Source organism: Pempheris klunzingeri, chromosome 17 (assembly GCF_042242105.1).
Source record: "Pempheris klunzingeri isolate RE-2024b chromosome 17, fPemKlu1.hap1, whole genome shotgun sequence".
Taxonomy (NCBI): Eukaryota; Metazoa; Chordata; class Actinopteri; order Acropomatiformes; family Pempheridae; genus Pempheris; species Pempheris klunzingeri.
Window position 1 is genome coordinate 16,024,397 of NC_092028.1, and position 13,450 is coordinate 16,037,846.

The 13,450-nt window shown below is 43.8% G+C and overlaps 4 protein-coding genes across 4 annotated transcripts in view; 3 read left to right on the top strand and 1 right to left on the bottom strand.

The window, feature by feature from the left end:
* The window catches only part of LOC139216800 (small ribosomal subunit protein uS5-like), a 37,197-nt gene extending 30,881 nt beyond the window's left edge, over window positions 1-6,316 (top strand). Inside the window, exons 8-13 of the mRNA XM_070848034.1 lie at window positions 4,070-4,195; window positions 4,287-4,376; window positions 5,184-5,291; window positions 5,392-5,725; window positions 6,000-6,091; window positions 6,187-6,316. Coding sequence (XP_070704135.1) covers window positions 4,070-4,195; window positions 4,287-4,376; window positions 5,184-5,291; window positions 5,392-5,725; window positions 6,000-6,091; window positions 6,187-6,267 — 831 coding nt within the window. The 3' untranslated portion in view covers window positions 6,268-6,316. The remainder of the gene's footprint in view (window positions 1-4,069; window positions 4,196-4,286; window positions 4,377-5,183; window positions 5,292-5,391; window positions 5,726-5,999; window positions 6,092-6,186) is intronic.
* Window positions 513-3,390, top strand: rnf151 (ring finger protein 151). Its single transcript, XM_070848558.1, has 4 exons — window positions 513-551; window positions 1,119-1,288; window positions 1,382-1,478; window positions 2,640-3,390. The coding sequence occupies exons 1-4, from the start codon at window positions 549-551 to the stop codon at window positions 3,108-3,110; spliced, it is 741 nt and encodes a 246-aa protein (XP_070704659.1). The 5' UTR covers window positions 513-548; the 3' UTR covers window positions 3,111-3,390.
* A 763-nt stretch (window positions 6,317-7,079) lies between the features above and the next one.
* On the bottom strand, window positions 7,080-8,874 carry ndufb10 (NADH:ubiquinone oxidoreductase subunit B10). Its single transcript, XM_070848313.1, has 4 exons — window positions 8,659-8,874; window positions 8,206-8,344; window positions 7,511-7,650; window positions 7,080-7,220 (listed from the first exon to the last, which is right to left on the bottom strand). The coding sequence occupies exons 1-4, from the start codon at window positions 8,804-8,806 to the stop codon at window positions 7,135-7,137; spliced, it is 513 nt and encodes a 170-aa protein (XP_070704414.1). The 5' UTR covers window positions 8,807-8,874; the 3' UTR covers window positions 7,080-7,134.
* A 773-nt stretch (window positions 8,875-9,647) lies between these two features.
* LOC139217027 (large ribosomal subunit protein uL3-like) lies at window positions 9,648-13,446 on the top strand. The gene is made up of 10 exons (XM_070848294.1): window positions 9,648-9,728; window positions 10,376-10,568; window positions 10,856-11,024; window positions 11,118-11,253; window positions 11,834-12,020; window positions 12,129-12,289; window positions 12,399-12,500; window positions 12,840-12,935; window positions 13,106-13,225; window positions 13,334-13,446. Exons 1-10 carry the CDS (start codon window positions 9,663-9,665, stop codon window positions 13,391-13,393), a joined length of 1,290 nt encoding a protein of 429 aa, XP_070704395.1. The 5' UTR covers window positions 9,648-9,662; the 3' UTR covers window positions 13,394-13,446.
* The last annotated feature ends 4 nt before the right edge of the window (window positions 13,447-13,450 follow it).

Sequence of the window (13,450 nt, forward strand, 5' to 3'; positions counted from 1 at the left end):
TTTTGGCTCTTAACACTGTAAAGTCCCACTTTTACTGTCAGCGTGCAAACAGGCAGAATTTCACTTTAAAAAAAAAAACAAAAAAACATGCATGCTGGGGCTTTATTGGAAAATTGAAGATTTTAAATAAATGGATGAATTCTGTGCGATCATTAGACTTAAAGAATGAACTTTGACTTTCACATTTGGTCCCCGCAGGCCGACAACAATAGAGTCAGCTGGGTCTATTCATGTTTAAAAGTTCCTGTTTGACGCGTGGAGGCTGAGCTTTTGATGCTAGAACAGCAGGGAAAGGACGCGCTCCATAATGAGCGCCATTATCTCCCTTAGTTTTCATAATTTACCGTTTTCATTTGTCCCCCTCTCCCTCTCTCTCTCTCCCTCTTTCTCTTTCACACACACACACACATGCGGTCCTGTTCTGTCAGGAATGTTCATGTGTGTTGTATTGATAAGGCGGGTGTGTGTTCCGTGTGTGACATGTGAGTGGACCGATATGGAGTAAACCAGCGCCGGGAATGGAAACACGGTGAGAACAGAAGATTATCATGGTGAGTAGACAACAGCTTCTCTTATTTATTTTATCCAGATTGTGTTTTCTCGCTTTAATGTGTATTTTCAGGTGTCTGTTACATATTACACATACACTTAAAATATTCCACACATACAGTACATGTATTCTTAATATGCGAACAGCTCCTTTAATAATATCTTTGGTGAACTGTGTTGTCGTCTTGTATGATGAGGACAGCTGTCTCCTTTATATTATACATTTTAATTTAATTAATTAAAAGGACATAATACCACACATCATGTGTTTATAAGTATTTTGTCACTATCTCATGTTTTGTGAGGAAATAGAGTTTTGTCAGAAGGATTGCATCTGCTTTTTGTTATCATGTAATCAGTCATATGACTTTCCAGAACAATTCTGTTTTGTCATCTCTCGGCTTTATGTTGACACACACTGCCGACCTGTTGTAGGCAACTGTAGGGAAAACACTCACCTGTTGGTCTGTACATCCCCTCAGCTGACACCACTTTAGTGTCTCCCCGAAGTAAATGATGATACTGATAAAGATACACAATGACAAAGTATTTGTGGTGGCCATGTCCAGGCGGACCCAGAGGTGTCATCACAGAGCGGGGGCTACGATGTGGAGCTGTTTGTGGACACCCCAGACTACGATCTGATCTGCACCATATGCCAGGGGGTCCTCAGGTGTCCAGTAAGAGCTGCGTGCCACCACATCTTCTGCAAGAAATGCATCCTACAGTGGCTGAAGAGGTACCGAACATAACGTGGATCAGTGTCGCTGGACAAGAACATGTAGATGGTCCGTATAGATGAACAGGACTGACTGTTATGTGTCCTCCGCAGGCAGGAGACCTGCCCCTGCTGCAGGAAGCCGGTTAACCCAAGCTTGATCTTTGTCATGTTCAAGCTGAGCAAATCTATTGGACGCATGAAGATCAAGGTAGGAAATGGAAAATAAAAGGTGTCACCATCAACGATAGTCATCATTTTATTAACTGAGTGGCCACATTAGCACTTTGAGAGAGAAAAGGGGCCTAACAAAACCAATAAGACGGCCTGACAAGCGGCCCTGTACTATCTCGCCTTCAAGCTATGGGGAGGGGGCTGGTAAAGGGGTCTACTGTAGATTTTTGCCCTCAGTGTTTATCTGTCCTTATTAACAGAGTCTCTTCTGAATAACTCATTTTATCTGAGCTGCTATCAACACATGTACTGTCCAGCTGGAGAATGTCACTAAGTACTCAAGTACTTTACTTTTTCCTACAATATTTTATTGAATTTTCAACAACATAAAAGACAGGATTTTATATTCATATAGTGTATAACACATTGTCGGTTGTTGCTTTGAAATGAAACAAAAACACAGAACAGAGATGTTCCTCTTTTTAACAAAAGGAAATCTTTATAAAATGGAGTACATTAATTCCTGTGTGATAACTCTGCAAGTTTGGAAACTGTATAGTCTGCAGAGGTCAGTCAGTCTCTTCTGTTAGATCTAAGCCCTTCACGCTAATGAATGAAGGGCGTCCATATGCTCTCAAATACTTGCTGTTTAACCTTTAAAACATAAGTTATCCCCTCTAACTAAAGGCTTAATAACATCCGTCTTATCCACTGAGTAGTTATTTGTCTGTGAGTCTTTTTCCACAACAGTGCAACACATGTTTTGGCATAGAGCCAGCTGAGATCTAGAAATGTTTGTTCATTTTTTACTACAATTGGGTTTCTCCGGATATACACCCAACAGAAAAGGCTTTGGGTCAAGTAAGATTTGTTTTGAAATACTCTTCTCGATTGTAGCTCTTAACTCTTCCCAGAACTTTTGAATTTTTCTGAATTCCCATTTACTCAAGTACTTTACTTGAGCATAAATTTGAGGTACTTCATTCTACTTTATACCTCTGCTCAACTACAGTTCAGATGGAAATGCTGCACTTTTTTACAAACCTACATTAATTTGACTGATCAAGTTATTAGATACATTACAGATTATTAGAAGTAAACTACCAGTACTTCGAGGTGACAGCAGGCGTACAGTATGTGAACTACATCTTTTACAGCTTTGATTTCTTTGTGTTTCTCTGTGTCTGACCGCTTGCAGTGTAAGAACGAGATCCGAGGTTGTGCAGAGACCTTCCCGCTCTCGGAGCAGTACTGCCACAGCATGAGCTGTCTGTACGAGCTCATCCCCTGCCCCTACCAGGGCTGCCGGGCGCAGCTCCTCCGCAGGGACCTGGACACCCACGCACGCCACTGCGAACACTGGCGCCAGCCCTGCCACATGGGCTGTGGGACGATACTCTCCCACCGCACCCAGGCTCAACACAACTGCTACAAGCAACTGAGGCAGGAGTATGAGGCCAGACAGAGGAACCACAGGGCCATCGCCACCGCCCTGCAGAGGAAGATGAGGAGGATGCAGAGCACCATGGCCCACATGAAGAGGCAGATAGGGCTGATCTGCGAGAGCCTGGAGGTGATGGACGACCTGCACGAGGTAGAGGAGGAGGACTTGGGAGAGAGCAGCGGCAGCTCCAGTGGGACTCCAAGTAGCAACAACAGCAACTGCTGAGGGACGAGTCAGTTAGTGCTGCTGGTTGGCCACTGCTGTGTATAACTTCTGCATGTGTTCACTTCTTTGGAGGTGTCTTTGATGGTTTTTGAATATGTAGGCAGGTATATGATGATGAAGAGTGAATTTGTAACACATTTTGGTGCTGTAGTTTCACCTATTTTGTAAATAAAGAAATTAATATTACACTTTCATTCAAGAGTCTTTGTCGACGAGTGATGAATGACGCTTAATACACCAATTCATCTGTGTTCAACAGAAAACAAGGCCAGGTGGAAGAGGTCAGTTTTTTTATTATTATTAGTAGTAGTAGCAGTAGTAGTTGTTGTAGTAATAGTAAGGTGACTGTCTAAGTTATGTAATTATAAAATAAAAAAGTAAAATAAAATAATGTCTTTTTTTATTTGCTTTTTAAAATGCTAAAATATTTCCTTGTTCATTCAGTAGATGTAAAATAAAATCCATACTATTATAGTCGATGCATTTGCTCCAGTTATTCAGGTTCAGGTCTGAAAAGCAGCCAGCAGAGGGCAGCAGTAGTTAGCTCAAAGTATCGCGATAACACGTCATACATATAAACCGACGAGACTTCACTCAGGTCTTCTTCCTGTTTTAACGATCACGTAAGTTGGATGCTCCGCTATTCTCACTGAGTAAAATCCAGGTTTATCTCACTCATCGTTCAGCCAAACACATCGATTAAACCTACAAAAGTACTCTTGGATTTTATATTTTCAAATCCTGCCTGTATTTGTGAGGACACTGAGGCAGAATTTAGGATATTTGTGAATATTGACATGAAGTCCTCAATGTGCAATATGGCGGCGATGCTGGTTTTCAGTGAGCTGCCTGAAACAATTGAGACACGTTCCTCTAATTTAAGCGCTCACTTGTTTTATAGGTTTAAAGAAATATTGATTATGACCTTTTGTCTTTGTGTTCTGTAGCAAATGGCGGACGACGCCGGTGGTAGAGGAGGTTTTCGCGGAGGTTTTGGCGCAGGTGGCCGCGGTCGGGGCCGTGGACGCGGCAGAGGCCGTGGCAGGGGCCGCGGTGCTCGGGGCGGCAAGTCCGAGGACAAGGAGGTCAGTTTAAAGCCTTGCATGAGTTTAAATGACTATTTGGGTTAAAATGTGGTGATTCGTAACCTCACGGTCAATCTTTCTGTCCTGTTAGTGGGTGCCGGTCACCAAGCTGGGCCGCCTGGTTAAGGACGTGAAGATCAAGTCCCTGGAGGAGATCTACCTGTACTCTCTGCCCATCAAGGTAAGCTCCATGTGAGGATGACTACAGTAACACACTGACCGCATCATGTAAAGATGTCCTGACACACTAGTGGAGGAGTAAAGGGAGGAAGTGCATTGATCTCTGCAGGATGGTCCTCTTGTTTGAAGTTGAGTGCTGTTTTGTGTGTTGTTGTCCCCTCATGCAGGGTTTGTAGAAAGTCTGGGAAGTGCTTAGTTTTAACTGATTTCTGAACATAATCATTGTCGTATGTTGTCTACAGTCACTCGTAAACCAAAAATCTTGAACCTGTTGTAATATCTGTCTCCTGGCGTCTCGATCAAAACATATAAAGCTGATATGAACAGCTGGTAAAAAAAACGTGAAAATTGACATTGGTTGTGGGGTTAAAGGAATTCTGTAAACTTTATATTTGACAACAAACTGCCTGTGTGTGTGTGCGCGCGCGCAACAGATGTTTTCCAACTGTAGTGCAAACACTTTTTCCAAGAAGTTTTCCTGACTTGCACCTCTGAAGATGGTAGCTGAAAATTGTCTTTTTTTGTACAATATGAAGACAAAACTGCAACAACTAGTTTTTCAAAGATTGTCACGGGTTTCTTAAGAGATGCTTTATCTTAATACATGCAAGGAACAGGGTTATTAGAGCTTATTACAACTGTATGAATGTGTGCTCAACACTTTTCAACTTAAAGCGTTGTGAAAACCGCAGTCTTGAACATCTAAATGGATGCATTGGTACTAACTGCAATGCAAGAGCTTCTCACTTCAGAGCTGCACTTGGCCACAATCGAATCCTCAAATCCGTGTTTTTTTCTTCTTCTGCAGGAGTCTGAGATCATCGACTTCTTCCTGGGTTCTGGTCTGAAAGACGAGGTGCTCAAGATCATGCCTGTCCAGAAGCAGACCAGGGCCGGACAGCGCACCAGGTTCAAGGTGCGTTGTGAAGAGTTCTGTAAAAGTGTAACACTTTATTGCAGTTCTCATCCCATAGTGGCGATGGTCCAAATGTGACGCTCTTGCTCCTTGTTTACAGGCCTTCGTTGCCATTGGCGACTACAACGGCCACGTGGGTCTGGGGGTGAAGTGCTCCAAAGAGGTGGCCACAGCCATCCGTGGGGCCATCATCCTGGCCAAGCTGTCCATTGTCCCCGTCAGGAGAGGCTACTGGGGTAACAAGATCGGCAAGCCCCACACCGTGCCCTGCAAGGTGACCGGCCGCTGCGGCTCTGTGCTGGTGCGTCTCATCCCTGCACCCCGTGGTACTGGCATCGTGTCAGCCCCTGTGCCCAAGAAGCTGCTCATGATGGCCGGTATCGACGATTGCTACACCTCTGCCAGGGGCTGCACCGCCACACTCGGCAACTTCGGTAAGATCCCTCTGACGTTAAACACATTTTTAATCTGGTCTTTTCTCCTTGCTCTGCTCAGCTTCACCTCTGCAGTGGTGTAGTTGTCGTTATCAGGAGAGAAAGAAACGAGTATTGTAATGCACGGCAGAAAGACCCCTTCAGTAGTCTCTTCTGTTCCCCCTTTCAGTACTCAACACTTTTTTTAAAAAAATGTTTTTCCTGAAAAGACTGCAGCACTGTTATCTGCTTGGAGCTCAGTCCCTAACTAATAGTTTCTTTATTTCCTCATCAGCCAAGGCCACTTTTGACGCCATCTCCAAGACCTACAGCTACCTGACCCCTGACCTGTGGAAGGAGACCGTCTTCACCAAGTCTCCCTACCAGGTACGGTATCAGCACAGACGAATCAGATTTATCATGCGTTTTAATATGTGATGCCTATGTATTAATGGACTTCTCTACTTTTGTTTCTATTCCAGGAGTTCACTGACCATCTGGCCAAGACTCACACCAGAGTGTCTGTGCAGAGGGGACAGGCTGTCCAGGCTGCTTCCTCCTAAACTTTTTATACAGAGAATCGTTGAATAAACATTCTGAAACGCCACTAAATGTGTCTTGTTTTACTTGTGCTGCCCCTAAGACAGAATGGGAATGTTGTCTAATACTAAGAAGCATTTTATTTATACATTTTATTCATACCTTCTAGTTTAGGATGAGTGCAGTGAAATGTCAGGACATGACAGTAGGCAAAATAGTGATTTGGAGTATATGCCACGAGCACTACCAGGCAGAGGTTGGTGATACATTTAACAAGTTACATTTGTAATTTTATAATTATGTAAGAATATTTATGAAACTGCAATATTTAATGAATATTGAATTTGGCAGATGAAATGCCTAACCCAAACATTTTAGACAAATGAATATTTCTACAGGTCCTGATCACTTGTCAGTTATCTAATGTGTTTCTCAGTTCTGGAGGCCCTTTGCAACATTTTAGATGTTTCCCTGCTCCAACACACCTGATTCAAATTAACTGGTTAACAGGCTTCTGCAGAGCTTGATGGGCTGAACATTTGAATCAGGTGTGTTTGAGCAGGGAAACACCTAAACCATGCAGGACAGTGAGCCTCCAGGAATGGGGAAACACTGAACTAATGTATCCAGAGATATAAGGGAGAAATCTACTACACAAATGGCAAAATCTGACACACATCTCTGTGCATCAACCTCAGTGTATAGATTTATTTGTGCAGGAAAGTCACTTCAAAATATAAAATTGCTGCCCAGAGCTCCAGAAGCTGCACGCACTGTCAGATAGGAGGGTGTAAAGTCATTTTGAGGACAAGCGAGGAAACAGACTAACACATGATTTATGACATAAACTTTATTTTACAATTATTACACACGACAGGGGATAACCGTTTTTAAGCACTCTGGGCCTGAGCTGCCATCCGTTCTCTTTGCTTCATCAGACACTTCCTCCCACTGGCGTACGCTCCCAGGTCTCCATCTGGGGAGAGGCACAAGGAGCAAATGTTCAAAGTGACAAATTATTTTCATTCATTATATCTATAAAATGTCAGAGAAATGCTCATCGTGATTTCCTTTTTGTCCAATTTATATAAAAACTGAAGAGACAAATTATTGCATTTCAGAAGTTAGTACCGACACATTATCTTATCAAAGCATTTTGACATACTTGTGTTTATTCAACTGTTTGACATGACACATGTACAATAACTGAATGCTTCCAAGTCTTCTATTACACCAAACATGTCCACAGTTCTGTCCATTACTTACAGCGTGACAGGAAGTTCTTGGTCACCTCGTTGAACTGTTGCACTTCGTTGGCACAGTTCTGGTGGTAGCTGGCTCCCTCTCTCTGGTGGCAGGCCCTCATACGCTCCTGGACTATCTTCACAATCTCCTGGTCCACTTTGCTGAGGGGTGACGACAACAACACAAGGTGACACTCTTCAGTGGCACCCTAAGTGCTACAGCAACCTTTACAGGTGTATGAGTCCTTTTAATATGGACTGCATTGTTTTGTATCCAAACCAGACTGGGAAAATCATTTCTTTCTAATTGCTTTATGCAAGATATGATATTTGAGCTATAGGTCCCTCCTCATCCCCCTGCTGCACCTGCACTTTTATGCATTGTGCATATGTTTGTAGTTGCCTTCAAGTGCCCATTAGGTAGAATACACACCTCAGACCACACATAGCAGCTTCATTGTATTTCATCCAGAGCTCCAGAAAAAGACCTACTGTAAAACTGACCTGTCCAAGGTTTACTGCATGAAAAGCCATTACACTGGGCTACAAACACAGGGGCTGCCACTGAGCATATTATGCCCTCCAAAATTCTGATTAACCAAATTATCACAAAGTGAAAGTGGAGCCTTTGTGCAGCTGCATACTGTAATTATTTTATCAATCATCACCTACAGAGGGGACACACATTTCCTCTAGCATGAATAAATCTGGACTCACAAGTCTCTCCTCCACTGCATCTCAGCCTCATAGTAGCAGACATAGTCTCCCTGCTCGCACTCAGTCAGGTCTGGGACACGGCGGAACCTCTGGTGGTAGTAGACGGACTTGTTTTTAGCCCGGATGCTGTCAGCAGCATCTGGAGAATGAAGAAAATCATTAATCACAGTTAAACCTCAAGAAAACCGTGTGGGCTGTAACGTTGCAGTGCTGCGTCTATGAATGACGCTAGCTGGGTTAGCATCATAACACCTCGCTAAAAGCGCATACATAGCTAGCTAGCACTGTTACCACCACAAACAACAGCGTTGTAATTAATTAGGTTTAGTACTTTTGCACCGTTATACGGTTTAAATAGATCAGCCATTTGTCTGTAGAGCTCCCTTACAGCTCCTGATAGCTGTGGTGTTGTGCTAGCCTGTTAGCCCAGTTAGCTTCGTTAGCTTGAGTTACCTCTAAATGTGGTGACGGGAAGGTCCACGGAGTAATAGAAGAGCTTAGACAGAATCACAGCGGGGTTTGGCAGCGCTGACTGCTTCTCCACAACCGGAGTCTGCCGAGGAGGCTCCGGATATGCCTCTTTATCAAAGTCTGCAGGCATTTTGCTTTATTTTGACCAAGAGCACAATTCGACCTCGACAGCTCTCCTTTCGAGGCAGCGCATGCGCAGAAGACACACCACAATGGCGAAATAGAGGTCATTAATGTAAACCTTAACTGTTATCTAGATACTTTTTATTCTGCTTATTATGAAGGTATAAATATGTGCAAATATTATTTCTTACGAGGAATTCAGTACAAGCCCACTTACAGTGTTTTTAAACAATGAAGGTCGAAGGGTAAAGGTCACAGGTGGAGCTGTTGTACCATTTCAATGCAGCAGGCGGTGCTGCAGAGCTGACAACCTGTTACCATTATAAAGCAGAACATAAAATACTATGACATTAGTCATCATTCAGCATTTAAAATGAATATAATATATGTCAAGTTGTCAACACTAAGACAAGATTGTGATATGTTGCATGTATGTATGCCAATGAATGGCCTCATGCACACATTACACATATTATAACTGTGAATATCTCAAATCGTAATAATGTGTCATCCTGGTTTTTTTCGGTGCCTCCATCTCTATAAAACCCAACATGCTACATGGTGGCGGTGGAGGGTGTTTAACAACTGTTTGGTGTATTATTTCTTTCTGAAGGAAGAGAAAAGACTATCCGTCCTGAGGCAGATCAGGTGGATGTCGGCCTGCTTTCTCTCTCCTTTCTTGGCCATGTGGTTCCTGTCCACTGGGCTTCCCCACCACCTCAGACCTATGAGCTTACCCTCTATCCCTCCTCCTGTCTTCTCCTGTCAAACTTGGCAGAGGCTGCCTTGTTTGAAAGCGAATACGGCTCCTCAGCTGGGTCAAACACCAAATTAGAGCCCTTACACTGTGTATCATCTTATGTATGACCCTTACACCAGCACTGGCCCCTCTCTCTTTCTATCCCTCGACAGGAGAGTGTACGGACATGGTCAGTTCTCCTCTTACTTTTGCTGCTTTTCTACTATAAAGGATACATGGATTTTAAGTTTTGTCTGCCTTTTGACTTCTACGTGTGCGCATGTGTGTGCGGTTTATAACTTTGTTTCGCCACATGGGTTTAAAAAGGAGGACGAAGCATACTGAGAAGGCGTCTTGTAATGGCTGCCTTCAAGGCAGACCACGTGGACTTCTTTTTATGGGGGATCCCCATCGAGGTTTTGTTTTTGATTTGGCCTGTGCTGGATTTCTGAATCTTGTCAAACATGACATAGAAATCAACGCAGAGAGTACAAACACATGGCTCGGACAGGAAGGCAACACACCTCAAGATTAAGGGACATGACTCTATTACAGTTTTTGTGATGCCCTGTTTCATTTTATCACAGCTTTTGGAGGTTATTGATATCGGAGGATTTAAATTTCTGAAGAATGTGGAGAAATTTTGCTAAACTCAGGACAGAAGACCGAATTTTAGTTCAATCAATGATAAATGTGTTTCTTCCTGATCTACTGCTGTACTTCTTGTAGCATTATTATTTAAAAAATCACTGTAATACATCTGGGTTGCATTTCCATTGGTGTGTCTGAGTTTCGTGCTAGTAAGTAGTGACTATTTGTGGCGTGTGTCCTTTCCAGTCACATAGAAAATTCCACGCGCCCCGCCATGGGCACATGGGGTTCCTGCCCCACAAGCGTAGCAAGAAGCATCGGGGCAGGGTGCGAACGTGGCCCAAAGATGACCCCAGCCAACCCGTTCACCTCACCGCCTTCCTGGGCTACAAGGCTGGAATGACGCACACGCTGAGGGAGATGCACCGCACTGGCCTCAGTATGTACAACAGGGTTCACTGCAACATGGATGCATGGGAGGATTGAGGGGAAAACATTAGCTTTGAGAGATTTTCTGTTTGTTTGAAAGGATACTGAGTGGGGGGGCTTATAAGATCAGGTGTTACATGGTACCTGACTTTGTTCTGTACACATTTAATTCAGTTTAGCTTCTGAAAGCACCAGTATGAAACATTATAGCATCATAGTCGAACAGAATCTATGCTTTACTGAACCCAGACACTTAAATATCTAAGCACATGAATATTTTCCATATTCGTCCCACAGAGCAATCAAAGCGAGAGGAAGTAGAGGCCGTTACCATCATTGACACTCCTCCGGTCATTGTGGTGGGGGTCGTGGGATACATTAAGACCGTCCGTGGCCTGCGTTCCTTCAAAACCATCTTTGCTGAGCATCTCAGTGACGAGTGCAGGCGCAGATTTTATAAAAACTGGTGTGTGATTCTACATAATTCCCCTGCTGCACAGTTATTGCCTCACTGACTCTGTTGTTTCTCATATTTAAAATGAGCTTCTCTATGTTTCAGGCACAAGAGCAAGAAGAAGGCCTTCACCAAGTACAGTAAGAAGTGGCAGGATGAGACAGGAAAGAAACAGCTGGACAAGGATTTCACCCTGATGAAGAAATACTGTTCAGTGATCAGGGTTATTGTTCACTCCCAGGTAGGTCAGACAGTCTACAACTAAATCCAAAGCACCTCAACAGACTCCGCTGGTGTGATCAGCAGCTATTCACCACATATCTCCCCATCTCTTGAAGCCACCCCTGCAAAAAGGGCAGAGGTGTCAGAGTCATGCACCTGACCTGACATGCAATGGAAAGAAAAGCTGCCACATCCCAAATCCCCCTCCTGCCATGAGCTAGACAGCTCTAGGCCACGACACTCTGTCAGAGGGAGGAGCGTGCCGTTTCAAATATCAGTTTAAAAATAATTTGCAGGGCAGAACCTGTCTACTCACCCAGGCTTTGCCAAGGGGAACCTTTACGCTGGCAGCAAATTCTAGCGGGAATAAGATCAAAATGTGCCTTCAAATGTCAAAGCTGTAGGTGTAACCAGGTGTGTTAACATCTACTAACTTATTACTATGACTTCAACCATGATCTCGCGCTCAATAATACACCCCATTATCATCTTGTAAGCATAGTGATAGCATTCAAAACAACTTTCAGGCTACTGAGTGAAGCTTTTTTTAGATGTTTGGACTCCTCTCAGTTGCAGTTTACAGGCTTCTCGATTTCCAGATGCGGCTGCTGCCCATAAAACAGAAAAAGGCCCACATGATGGAGGTGCAGCTAAATGGGGGAAGCCTGTCGGACAAAGTGGACTGGGCAAAGGAGCGTCTGGAGCAGGCTGTGCCTGTCTCTGCAGTCTTCTACCAGGATGAGATGATTGACATCATTGGAGTAACCAGGGGCCGTGGCTTTAAAGGTTGGCAACGTGCTCTGCCTAGTTGTGCCGGTCCAAGGTCTTCTAAAACAAAGGTACTCTGACATATAGGGTGTGCATGTAGTTATTTCTTGCTCTTTGTGCTGATAGGTGTGACGAGCCGCTGGCACACAAAGAAGCTTCCCAGGAAGACTCACAAGGGTCTGAGGAAGGTGGCCTGTATCGGAGCCTGGCATCCGGCCCGTGTGGGATACACTATAGCTCGTGCTGGTCAGAAGGGCTATCACCACCGTACTGAACTCAACAAGAAGGTTAGCTGACAGATAAAAGTCCAATTTCACCCACAAAACTCAAACTTGAACCATTTTCAGCCAAATCAGCTCTTGATTGAATAATCATGTGGATACTATGTGCCCACAGATCTACCGTATTGGTAAGGGTGTCCACGTCCAGGATGGAAAGGTGATACGGAACAATGCCTCCACTAACTACGACACCAGCCAGAAGACTATCACGCCCCTGGTACTCCCATTTTTCTGAGACAAGATTATAAAATGCACTAAAGAAAGGAACAAATTGATTCCCAAATCTACCAGCTTATGTAAAATTTGGTACCTCCATAACCACACCTGTATAACACACTGTAACACTGCATATAGCATTACAATGTTGATGTATCACTGCTGGCATTATGAGTATGACAATATTTTATAAGTTCTAATTCACATGAAAGGTTAAAAGCTTATAGAACAAATGTTATGATTCATTATTAGGGGTTTGTATAGAGTTATAGCTAATTTCTTCCTTTACATTCTTCATTCCCTTTTTAATCCCTGCTGCCCTGTTGTCTCGTCCCTGTAGGGAAGCTTCCCCCATTATGGTGACGTGAATAATGACTTCGTCATGGTGAAGGGCTGTGTGATCGGGGCTAAGAAGCGCATCCTCACCCTCAGAAAGGTACAGTGTGATTGGTCCATTTTAGATAGTACATTTTAAATACACAGTTGTACTTTTCATTTATTAGATAAAGGTTCTAATTTACTCTCAGAATAAGAAGTAAGGCGACTGGTACATCACTGCAGGACATGTATGGTATGTGTACATCTGTGTGTGTTTCGCCCCTGCAGTCTCTGCTCGTGCACACGTCCCGCAAGTCCAAGGAGACCATCGAGCTCAAGTTCATCGATACCACTTCCAAATTTGGTCATGGCCGCTTCCAGACTGCCCAGGAGAAGAGGGCATTTATGGTGAGTGTGAGAAGAATACAGTGCACATGCACGATTATCAAGAAGTTGTCCAGAGTGAACATAATCACTCCTGAACTATTTTAACACTGACTTCTGGTTGACCCGCAGGGGCCACTGAAGAAGGACGCCCTGAAGACCCTGCCGGAGCCTCTGGTGGAGGACGCCTGAAGAAAACTCTCATATCTTAACTCTCATACAATAATAAAACTGAGTACACTGTGTGTT